Below are 12,615 nucleotides of genomic sequence, written 5' to 3' on the forward strand. Positions count from 1 at the left end.
AGTGGGGGACACCCTTAACATGACTTTAGTCCCAACATTCAGTAGACAGAGACAAGCAGAAATCTCTGAATTTGAGGCCAGCCTAGTCTACAGAGCTAGTTCCAAGATAGTGGGGGCTACAAAGAAAAACCCTCTCTAAAAACAAAACAAAAACAAAAACCAGGATGGAAGAAAATGCTCAATTACCAAAAAGATGATGTCAGCAAAATTCAGAACCTGGGAAATACACAAGTTAAATGACCTAGTTTTGAACCATAAATTGCACGGAAAAGTGGAAGCAAAAAAACCCCTACTCATTAAAAGTCCCCTCTGTGCAGTGGCATGCACCTGTAGTCTACCAATGGAGACTCTGGGGAAGGAGGCCCACATGAGCTCAGGAGTCTCAGAACTGCGTAGCCAACATACCAAGACCCTATCTCAAAATCTTAAAAAATAAACAAATCAATAAAGCCAGCTGCAGTACAGCACACCTGTAATGCCAGCACATGAGAGGCTGCAGTAAGGGTATCTTGAATATGAGACCCAACAAGACCTTGTCAAGAAATGCAAGAATCAAAATAAATAAGTAAAATTTAGAAGTAACCTAAAATGGCTTACAACCATTTGTAACTCCAGTTCCAGGGGATTTGATACCCTCTTCTGACCAATAAGAGCGCCAGGAACATGCATGGTGCACATACATTCATGTAGGAAAAACACTCATACACATAAAATAATAATTTAAATTTTTTATTTATTTTTACTTTGTATGCATTGGTTTTTTGCCTGCATGTTTATCTGTATGAGGGTGTCAGCTCTCCTAAAACTGGAGTTACAGATAATTGTGAGCTGCCATGTGCAGGCTGGAAATTGAATCTGGGTCCTCTGGAAGAGCAGCCAATGCTCTTAACCACGGAGCCATCTCCTCAGCCCAATAAAATAAATCTTTAAAGAAAATGATGAAATAACAGAAAAGACTCATCAAAATGTATAGACCTCTTTTGATTTTAGGAAAAACATACAAACCAGTAAAGACAGCACTTGCAATAGCAAAGCACTTACTGGTTTAGCAACTGTAAGCAGGATTACTTTCCTTTTGTTCCCACGCAGGAATCAAACACAAAGACTCGCACATATTAGGGAAGCACTGGACTCCCCCCCCTCCATTACTATTTTTAAATGCTTACAAATGATTTGTATTTTTGTAGTATATATAAGAATATCTGCCGGGCAGTGGTGGCGCATGCCTTTAACCCTAGCACTTGGGAGGCAGAAGCAGGCGGATTTCTGAGTTCAAGGCCAGCCTGGTCTACAGAGTGAATTTGAGGACAGCCAGGGCTACACAGAGAAACCCTGTCTCAAAAAACCAAAAAACATTTTTAAAAAATATCTATGAGGGCTGGAGAGATGGCTCAGCAGTTAAGAGCACTGACTGCTCTTTCAAAGGTCCCGAGTTCAATTCCCAGTAACCACATGGTGGCTCACAACCATCTGTAACAAGATCTGACGCCCTCTTCTGGTGCATCTGAACACAGCTATAGTGTAGTCACATATAATAAGTGAGTAAATATTTTTTTTAAAAAAAATCTATGAAAGAAGTAATATAATGTCTTGGATTTGCTTCAAAATAATTGAGAAGTAAAAGTCATCAGTAAAAGTATAGGTAATTACTTTTGGGTTACAATTATTGAAACTAGGTGATAAATACATAGACAGGCATTCTGACTACTTAGAAATGTTTGACATTCTGTTATTAACAAGGAAACTGAAAGAATGGCCAGTGGTTAATAGCACTGAGTGCTCTTCCAGAGTACTTGAATTCAATTCCTAGTAACCACATGGCAGCTCACAACTGTCTGTAGCTCCAGCTCCAGGGGACCCAATGACCTCTTTTGGTCTCTGTGGGTACTAGGCACACACATGGTGCACTGATATGCACACAGGCAAAACACCCATCCATGTAAAAATATTTAAAAAAAAAACCAAAAACACAAAGAGTATAAAGCCTGATCGGAAGCCATGAGCTTCACTCATCCTCAAAGCCCTTAGGCAAGCAGACGTAGTTCATGCCTTAGTTGTGCTATTTCTCAAAATTTTTCGTTTCAGTAGTTTCTCAACATTCTTTCTCCTGTGCCCTGTAATGACTTCTTTCACTGATATTTAAGCACAGACTTAAAAACAATTTAAGAATTGTTATGTAAGTAATATACAATAATAAGACGGCCATTTTTTCTTTATTTGCACCTCTGTCCTTCAAAAACCATGGGTCAGGGTAAGTAGGTATTCACCACCCATAAATATACCTTCTCTTGAAGCCCTTCATTCAAAACCATGGAATGAAACATGACCAGGTCGAAGACAAGGCAAAAGGTGTTTAATGAGATATTATGGAATCAAAAGGACAGCAGGACAAAGGTAGACTTAAGAAAAATGACATTGACAATCATATCACATGCTCCTTACTGATGCACTGCTGTGTGCAATGGAGCATCATATCTCAGAACTATCTTGTTTCTTTGTATCCCTCTCAATTACCCAAATTCTGTACTTTGCATATCATTTACTACTCGCCCTGGTTTCTTTTTCTTGGGAGACTTTCTATGTAGGAATTGAATTGGACCAGCAGGGTTCTATGTGTAAGTCCCTACCTGTGTCCCGACTGCTCTGAGACACGGAATCATTCTCCACATTATAGATGACTGTCCCCTGAGAATCTGAAGAGAAGTGACTGACCACAGACTCATGGTGAAAATGTTTGTAGGGATAGCTCTCCGTTGAGGAATCTGTTCGAGTGTCACTTGAGATGGAAGGCTCCCTCCCTGAAGGAAGGAGGAGATACATATGCAAAAGTAAGAAAACTGAGAACAGCAGCAGCCCTGAGGAAAAGAGATAGATGCAACAAAGACCCATAAGCAAGAACTTCCTAGAAGGAAGGGTGAGAAGAATACACCACAGAGCCATTCTTCCCAACACCCGTCTTCCAGGTAATCCAGACACACATACAATTCTTCCCACCCCTGTCCCTACCTTGCTGAAGCCCTCACTTTGCCTGCCACTGTGAAAAACTGTGGGGTTTTTAGAAAACCTATGGGGGAAAGTGGAAGAAATGAAAAAGTTGTGAGACGTAAGCTCTACATAGATGAAAGCCCCAGGCCAACCTGCCACACATGCCAGCTGGTCACCTATCTTAGAAGCTCTCTCCTACACTGTCACACATATTGCTTTAAAAACTTGACATGCACATTTTTAATATCTTTGAAAAGTTATGGGGCAGTTATTCAATCTTTAGTGTGAATATGCCCAACAGAAGGCTTTTCCCAGACCCTCAGCAAAAATAAACACACAGACAAATGAGCACTTGACTGAAGGAAGAAATAAGGCAGGCCTGGGTGAAGTACAAAGCAGGAAGAGCAGTTGAACCTGATATAAGCACAGAGTTCAAGAGGCTGAGGCAGGAGTATCACCATGAAATAGAGGCCAACCTGCTACACAGTGAGTTCCAGGCTGGTCTGTGCTACACAGTGAGGCTCTGTCTCCAAGAACAAACCAAATCAAAATAAAACAGCAGGAAGAAACACAGCAGACCAGACAGGAAGGAGATGCAATGGAAGAGGAAAGATAATGGGGCAAGTACCTTCTCTTTCAAAACTATACTAAGGAATCTGTTCCAGTGTCACTTGAAATGGAAGGCTCCCTCCATCTCAAATCCTGTATCGTTATAGAAATCAAACTCAAACTATGAGAGCAATAGTTCAAATATTATCAGCCTCTGTGCTATCCTGGGATAGTTTTAATTCTATAAGAAGGCATTACGTAGTTCCAGACAGTGGATCACACTGAAACAAGTGATTCGTACACGGAGAATCGTCGTCTCTGCATCTGGAATTTAAACTTTTCCACCCCCAAGAATGAGTATTGTAGTGATGTAATGTTTCTTAACAATTCACTTAAGCTGGGGACTGAGGAGATGGCTCAGTGGTTAAGAGCACTTTCTGCTTTTGCAGAGAACTTGGGGTTCAGGTCCCAACACCCACATGGTACATCATAACCATTCATAATTCCAGCTCCAGAGGATTCAACGCGCTTTTCTGGATTCTGTAGGCACCGGGCATAAACATAGTGCAACATACACACAGGCAAAGCACTCACACACATAAAATAAAATAATAGATATCTTTTTCAGAATTGCCTCAAGCCACTGTACCACTGCTAATAGGAATCAATAGCCTTTAAGAATGTTCCAGGCTACTGAGGCATCCCTTATAACTGTATCTTAGTATCTCAATGCAAACAATCATAGTAGCCTTCTCCCTTTTGATTTGGGCCAGCTGATTTGAGCAATATACTCTTGGAAGCTCAAGAAAACAAAGCTGGATGCTAATCAGCTTGTGCACAAGTTGGCATTTCTTTCTTACTGTAATAGATCCTCTTTCTCCTAGCTACGAGCTAACCCTGTGTATGAGACCCAGCCATCTGACTATACGGAGTGGTGGGAGAGCTAGGCTGCTCACCTGAGTCTTCACTATCGTAGCATGTCTTGGTGTATGGCAGGAACTGAGCGTGGGGAGGCAGGTCCTGGGCAGGCACTGGAGTACCCTGGGGATCTGCATAGAGCAGCAGCAAGGGTTGATAATGCCCTTTAATGCATTTGGTGACCACATCCTTCCACTTCGGACCAATCTGAACCACAAACACCAGAAGAACATGACAATTAACTTCATATCCACAATTCAAAACACAACTCCTTTTCTAATGTAGTTTTCTTAAAATTAGAATTAGGTAGGAAAAAAAAGAAAATAAACAAACAAAAGATCTGAAATATAAACTTAATGACCCTTTTATTTAAAAAAGATATTTAAAATAGAATCAGAGCAAAGAACAATGAATGTAGGGCTGGAGAGATGGCTTAGAGGTTAAGAGCACGGACTGCTCTTCCAAAGGTCCTGAATTCAATTCCCAGCAACCACATGGTGGCTCTCAACCATCTGCAATGAGATCCAATGCCCTCTTCTGGTGTGTCTGAAGACAGCTACAGTGTACTTGTATAAATAAAATAAATCTAAAAAAAATAAAATAAAATTATGTATTAAAAAATGAATGTAAATAGTTTTATCTCTGTGAAACATCAATTCAGTTTGGAAATATATATAAAACCTCACAAAGGTGGGTGTGCTATATGCAGTTTAAGTTGCTTTGCTGATCAACTTCTTTTCACAGACATTAGATTTAAGAGCTCAGTTCCAATTTTCATCTCTACAATTTTCTCCTAAATATTAAAATCACCTTAACAAAGTAGAAAGGCAAAAGAGGAACTGTCTTGCAGAGGGCCTTAGAAGAAACAATATTCAATTTCAGAGTTCAAACCTGGCAGGACATAAAATGTCAAAGTGTCTAGGACAGACAGTTTGAACTTCTCACTCTTAGACTTGTGATAGATTCAGCTCAGCTGTCGCAGAGGAAGGGTAATATAACAGCCATAGAAACAACAATTTATAAACCCCCTAGACTTACCCCTTTTTAAGTGTGAACCAGACACATAAGAGGGATAAGCTATGGCTTCCCAATTAGACAGCTAGTATGATAGTTTACTCATAACAGACATTTAGTAAACTTAAAGTGAGTTGCCATTATTTTAATTGAAGCATAATTTATGTTTTCACATATCAATCTTATTTAATATTTTGTAAGAATACTTTTCAGGTTAAAAAAAAAACTAATGTTCAAATAATGTTACCCCCTAAAAAAGGAGAATTTGGGAAACTGACAAAAAGCTTTGTTAATGGAAGATTTCACTTGAAACGTACAGACTGATATGGTCAACAATCTTCATAGCTGCTGATTTTATAACTAGCAGCTTCCTAACTGTTTCAGGCACATTTTATCCATATAGTCTGCTTTTGACAAGAAGTTTCTTGCTGTAAGTGTCACTGTAATCCCATGTTTCATATCTACCCAAAAACATCTAATGAGTCATTATAGGGAAATGAGACTTAAAAGATAAACCTTTTTATTTGTTTGTTTTTCGAGACAGGGTCTCTCTATGCACCCCTTGCTGTGCTGGAACTCGATTTGTAGATAAAGCTGGCCTCAAACTCACAGAGATACACCTGCCTCTGCCTCTCTATACCTCTGCCTCCTGAGTGTTGGGATTAAAGGCATACACCACCACTGCCAGCAAAGAATAATTTTGAATAGCCTTGAAACAAAGTATCACCTATGGATAATGCTAGGTTTAAAATCCTCAACTCTGTGTTAATCATATAATCTAATTAGTTGTATTACATGTTCCCATTCAAATCAACCATTTAATAATGATGATTTGTCAACTATAAAAACAGAACTAGGGCTGGAGAGATGGCTCAGCAGTTAAGAGCACTGACTGCTCTTCCAGAGGTTCTGAGTTCAATTCCCAGCAAGCACATGGTGGCTCACAACCATCTGTAATGGGATCGGGTGCCCTCTTCTGGTGTGTCTGAAGACAGCTACAGTGTACTCATATACATAAAATAAGTAAATGTCTTAAAAACAAAACAAAATAAAAAGCAAAACTAGGGGGCTGGTGAGATGGCTCAGTGGGTAAGAGCACCCGACTGCTCTTCCGAAGGTCCAGAGTTCAAATCCCAGCAACCACATGGTGGCTCACAACCATCCGTAACGAGATCTGGCGCCCTCTTCTGGAGTGTCTGAAGACAGCTACAGTGTACTTACATATAATAAATAAATAAATCTTAAAAAAAAAAAAAAAAAAAAGCAAAACTATATTGAATGCCTAGAAAGGAGACTGAGAAAGTAATAAAACATATCCTGTTCTTATCTATTACAGAATTTACAATAAATGCACTTACATTTAGCAGATAAAGGCCAGATGTAAGAGCTCTTATCTGTAATGTGAGGGGCTAAGAAAGTAGATCATCTACAATTGAGGACAGCCTGGACTACATTGTCAGTTCCAGGCCAGCCTGGACTACAGATCAGGACCCTGATTCAGAAAAAGAACAAACTGGGGGTTGGAAAGTTGGCTCAACAGTTGAGACTGCTTAATGTTCTCAACCTGACGGGAGTTCAGTTCCCAACACCCATGTCAAGTGGAGGGAGAGCTGACTCCTCTGGACTCTGTGGGCACTTGCACTCATATGCACATACCCACATAAGTGGGGAAGCACAAATGTGCACACACACAAAGACACAGCTTTTAAAATAACAAAATTAAATCATTTAAAAAAAAATAAAAACAACCAATGCAGTCACAAAGTATGTATGCCTTACCAACACTGTAACAACCATTCAAAATTATCAAAATAAAAACTGAAGACAAATAAATGTAATTTTATTTTTATTTCAGTCACCAAATACTTCAATATCCTTGCATATTCATACCTCCTTGACATGAGCATCATCAAAATACATCCATTTTCGGATCTTTGTTTGAAAAAAGAATGTAGAATAATGCTTGCCATAGTAACAGATCATTCCTACTAAGTATAGTTCAGACTGCTTGGCCCGGTCATCTGTCACTCTGAAAAACAGCTTTGGGAAGGAAAAAGAGAAGAGAAAATCCATCACACGGTCGACCACCTCACATAATCCTTCAGCAGACTCCACCAACACTTCTCTTCCTTCCCCCAAACCTGAACAAGACCACACTCTGTAGCCCTTGCTGGAGATGTTCACTATGTAGGCCCGTCCGGCCTCAAACACATGGTGATGCTTAAGCCTCAGACTTCTGAGTGCTGAGACTACAGGCCTGCACTACCACGCCTAGCTCTTCCATCAGCATTTGTTGTTTTATTGAGATACAGCCTCGTACAGCACAGACTGCCTTTGAACTCACTGAATAGCCAGAGATGGCTGAACTCCTGATCCTCTACTTCTGTTCTCAAGCGCTGGATTACAGATGTGTACTACCATGTCCAGTGGTCACCAACATTTCTTAATGATGGTAGTAATTTGCTTCAAGCTGAAATATTTTTTTTCTAGTCCAGATTATTCGTTAGAAATTAACTAAAAATGTACACATTGTGGAACATATCTATAATCCCAACACTGAGAGGCTATGGCAGAAAAAGCCTTAAGCTAGCCTGTGTGCCACAGATGAGTCAATATTTTCTTTCTGAGGTATAAAAGAAGCCAGAACAATTTCAAAACAAACAAAAAACAGCTCTCAAGTTTCAAATTTTTTCGATATCTAGGTACTCAGATCTGTCTCAAGTGTTAAAAGATTCTGACCTAAAAAGTTACCTAGTTGAGAAAATAATCAAAATAATTAAGTGAAAATCAGGCATGATAGCACACACCTGTAATCCTTCGTCCTTTGTAAAGGCTAAAGGGGCTAGAGGCAAAGAAGTAGTTCAAGGGCAAACGAGGCTACAGATCTCACTGCTGTCCATCTTGGTGTATATGAGATTCTCTGACTGCAAGCCAGAAATAAACAGAATATATAAACTACCAAAAAAAAAAAAGACTATTTTTAAGATTTTAGTGTGCACAACCTGTTTCAGTTAGATTCCTTGAGACAGAGACCCAAAATGTGACTGCAGACAATTCATTTATTGTCAAGAGTGGCTATTTAAAACAAGAACAGACTCTCCTTACTCACAGGACTCTCCCACACAGAAACTAGCACAAAAGAAACAGGGCTTTCTGGTTCTCCTTGAATGGAAGAAAAACACTGGCTGTCCCTACCTTAGGACATGGAGCTGATAAGAATGGGATCTACTCTCACATTTTTCCCCATTCCCCAAAATAAATACATTTTCAAAACCCTAAAATGCTAACTTATCATCTAAGCCATTTCATTCCTGCAAGTCCTGTTGAGGATTTGTCTTTTGCTGTCTACTGTAATGCTCCTGTAGCCCTAGCAATTACCAATGTGCCTCTCTCCCTGCCTTTTCTATGTTCCTCTCTGTCTAGAGGTAGCCAAGGGAGACTCCCCCAGATCTTGCCTGTCAGCCCCACTCTCCCCATCTACAATAAAAACCTCACCCTTCACAAGGGAGTGGCCTTGTCAGTGGTTTCTTTACAGAGTCCTCATACGCAATCACCTTCTCAACACATAGTGCTTCCTCATCTCCTACTCGTGAGCTCGGGCCAGCAACTTGTACCTCGTGCAGTTGCCAGAGTCAGGAAAGCTTGCTCCTTTAACCTTACTATTTCTCATGGTTGAATATACTTCTCTACACCATCCTGGTATAAAAATGAGCATCCCTTAGAAACTGATTCTTTATTTTTCTTTCCCAGTATCTAAGTTCTGCCCATCCTGCTCCTCAAGGTAAAATTGTGCCACTTTTTCCAAAGGGGTTCCACCACCCTCACAAAAGTGATATGGAAGCACATCTGATGAGGCTCATGAACCTGCACACAGAAACACAAGAAGGGCTGTCCCAAATGCTTTAATTGTCACATAGAACATAAACTATCTGTTCAGTACTTGAACAGTACAGAAGTAAAGGTACCTAATACATACATCACCCAGCTTAAGGCAGGTGCCCAGGCTGTGGATGACGTCCTCTGCCAAGTCTGAATGCTCTGAGTCCCAAACCAGACCAATCGTGATAATCTGTGGTGCATTCATCAAGACACGGCGGATCCGGATTCTCTCCCCACAGTTGCTCTGAAATACACACACAGCACTAGGTCAGACATTCCTACCTGCTCTGCAACAATGCTACAAGCCAGGGTTCTCCTCCTTATCCTAAATCCCATAGCGTGAACTCACCGGACAGTTCCGCAGGTCCCCCATGGTGCTGGCGTTCTGAAGCAGCTCACCAAACATACTTGGTGAGGGTTTCTCTCGCTTTTCCAGCATACAAATAGCCTGGTTACTTCAAGATGGGGAAAGGAGGAAGGTAATGGTTGTAGGTGTTATTCCAAATTATGGCTCAACTAAAAAATAAAATCATTCATACAAACCCCTAACTCACTTCTTTCTTTAAGACAGGGCCTCATTGTGTAGCTCTCTCTGGCTGTCTTGGAACTTGCTATGTAGACCAGCCCCAGTCTGGCCTCCAACACACAGAGATACACCAGCCTCTGCCTCCAAAGGACTAGGATTAAAGGTGTGGGTATGTGTGATTTTTTTTTCATTTACCCTGTCCTGACTGGTCTCAGTGTCCTACAAACACAGTTCCCAAATTCAAAACCCACAGAATTCCCATTTCTCTTTGTATTTTGCTAGCCACAAATAAGCCTACAAATTCTGAAGTTTGGTAATACAGCACAAATTCAGCAATAAAGATATGCTATTTGGTAGCCTTCAGTTAAAACCCAATCAACTGGAGGAATGCCTAACAGTACAAATTCTGTAAGAATGGTCTGGAAAAATGGTTCAAGTAGCAGGTAAAAGTACTAGCTGTTCTTGCAGAGGACCCAGGTTCAGTTCCTAGCACCACATGTAAGCTCATGGCTATCTATAACCCCAGTTCCAGGGGAATCCTCCAACACTCTCCCTGATCACTGTAGGCACCAGGCATAAGCGTAGTGTTCAAACATACATACAGATAAAACATTCATACACATAAAATAAAAATATGTAAGCCTTAAAGGAAAAAAAGAAAAAGAGCTGCACAGAACTCACCAGAGGGCAGTGGTGGAGATGTAGTGCACCATCTGGATGAAGGGCAGTGGGTCGGACGTAGCGCCACAGCTGCCGCACACACACTGGGCCAGAGGGGAAAGGGACACTAAGCAGCCAGTCATGAACTGTTTTGAATCTACATCCTCAGATAAAATGTTCTTAAAGAAAAAGTCCAAGGTATAGATTTACCTGCTCAAACAATGTCATTGCAAATTTCTGGTGGGAAATGCAGTGTTGAGCAGTACATATATCCTCTTTGGTTTCATCAGCAATATGGAAGTGAATTCTCATCAGGAGGTTTTCCTGACAGGAGAACACAAAAGCACTACACTTAAATCCCAAACCAGCAAAGTGGGAAGCAGCTCACCAAGACACACCAACCTTCCTGGAAAGCAGAAATATCTCTAAATATTCTTAATCTTTTTTAAAGAATAAATAGATGATAGACAGATAAATGGAATTAATATAACACATAGAGCGTTCCGATTTTAGCAGTTTTCTATGATCTTGTGTTCATATGTATCTCAATGCAATTTCATCATATCCAGTCATGTAACCACTTCCACCATCAAGACACCAGAGAGTGGTGCTGGAGAGAGAGAGCTCAGTGGTTAAAAGCACATGATGCTCTTCCAGAGGACCTACCTGGGTTTGATTCCCAGCACCCATATAGCAGCTCACAACTGCCTGTAACTCCAGGTCCAGGGACTCTGACATTCTCTTCTGATTTCTGTGGGCATTAAACATGCATGTGGTGCAGAGACAGCATGCAGGCAAAACACTCCATATATATACATTTAAAGTAAATCTTTTTTTTTAAAGAAAAAAACATACAGAAGCGTTCCATCACCACAGAGCTCCTCCTCCCTACCTCTTTATCGCCTCACCTATCTACCTATCTATACTCCTAACTCCCAGCAACCACTAGCCTACTCCTCCATATTTATCATTGTCATTTCAACAACACTAAAGAATATTATAAAAATGGTAGCACATAGCTCGTAATTTTCTTTTTGAACAGGATCTCCTGTATCCTAGGCTAACTCTGAATTCACTATGTAACCTGGGATGACCCTGAACTTCTAATACTCCTGCTTCCATTTCATGAGTGATGGAATTCCAAGTATGCACAATGTATACATTAGGGATTAGACTCAAAGATACAAGCACATTAAGCAAGTACTCTTACCAACTGAGCTACATCCTCAATCCCAGTAAATAAGCTTTTGATATTATATTTTCATTCAATATTAATCCTTTACAACCATCTTTTTGATTTTTGAGGTAGGACTCCAGTCCTACAAGGACTCTACTGTAAGACCCAATCTTAAAAAGAAATAAACAGAAAAATAAATTCACTATGAAAACTAGCCAATGACCCCAACTCTTCTGTACTCTGTTCTACTTATCCAACTTCAAAAGATTATCTATTACACTCTGTGCGTTGGCACATGCATTCAGCACGTGGAAGGTGGGAGAACAAGGATTAGAGTCACTAGAGCAATGTAACTGTTTATATAGAACAAGGTAGTTTCCATTTAATATTGTTAGAAACAGAGAAGCTCAAAATATGAGTTCTCCAGAGCAGCAGCATCAATACAGCGTGGTCCTACCCCAGATTATTGAATCAGAGGCTCTGGAACTATAATTTGTACTTCAACATGCCTTGGTTTCTCTGAAGGTAGAAAGCCACTGTTTTATACAGTGAAAAGCATTAAGTTACCCTAAACCTGAAGGGAAAAAAGTCATAAAGAACACTAGACAATTCACGTTGTAGTAGTAGACTCTGGAACTCTGAGACAAGTCCCAGTTTGGGGCTGGAGAGATGGCTCAGTGGTTAAGAGCACTGGCTGCTCTTCTGAAGGTCCTGAGTTCAAATCCCAGCAACGATATGGTGGCTCACAACCATCTGTGATGAGACCTGATGCCCTCTTCTGGTGTGTCTGAAAACAGCTACAATGCACTTAACTATAATAAATAAATATATCTTTAAGAAAGAGAGAAAGAGACAGAGACAGAGACAGAGACAGAGACAGAGACAGAGAAAGTAAGTCCCAGTTCCT

General features: G+C 40.4%; 1 protein-coding gene across 3 annotated transcripts in view; it reads right to left on the minus strand.

The window, feature by feature from the left end:
* Positions 1 to 12,615, minus strand: part of Usp54 (ubiquitin specific peptidase 54) — a 100,675-nt gene that overhangs the window by 30,083 nt on the left and 57,977 nt on the right. For all 3 annotated transcript variants that reach the window (XM_085828398.1, XM_085828400.1, XM_085828399.1), the window contains exons 5-11: positions 10,742 to 10,855; positions 10,553 to 10,635; positions 9,695 to 9,800; positions 9,443 to 9,589; positions 7,357 to 7,506; positions 4,491 to 4,659; positions 2,628 to 2,798 (exon numbers count right to left, since the gene is read on the minus strand). In XM_085828398.1, coding sequence (XP_085684524.1) covers positions 2,628 to 2,798; positions 4,491 to 4,659; positions 7,357 to 7,506; positions 9,443 to 9,589; positions 9,695 to 9,800; positions 10,553 to 10,635; positions 10,742 to 10,855 — 940 coding nt within the window. The remainder of the gene's footprint in view (positions 1 to 2,627; positions 2,799 to 4,490; positions 4,660 to 7,356; positions 7,507 to 9,442; positions 9,590 to 9,694; positions 9,801 to 10,552; positions 10,636 to 10,741; positions 10,856 to 12,615) is intronic.

The sequence above is a fragment of the Mus caroli genome, unplaced genomic scaffold (assembly GCF_978045245.1).
Source record: "Mus caroli unplaced genomic scaffold, Mus_caroli_1 scaffold_12, whole genome shotgun sequence".
NCBI classification, from domain to species: Eukaryota; Metazoa; Chordata; class Mammalia; order Rodentia; family Muridae; genus Mus; species Mus caroli.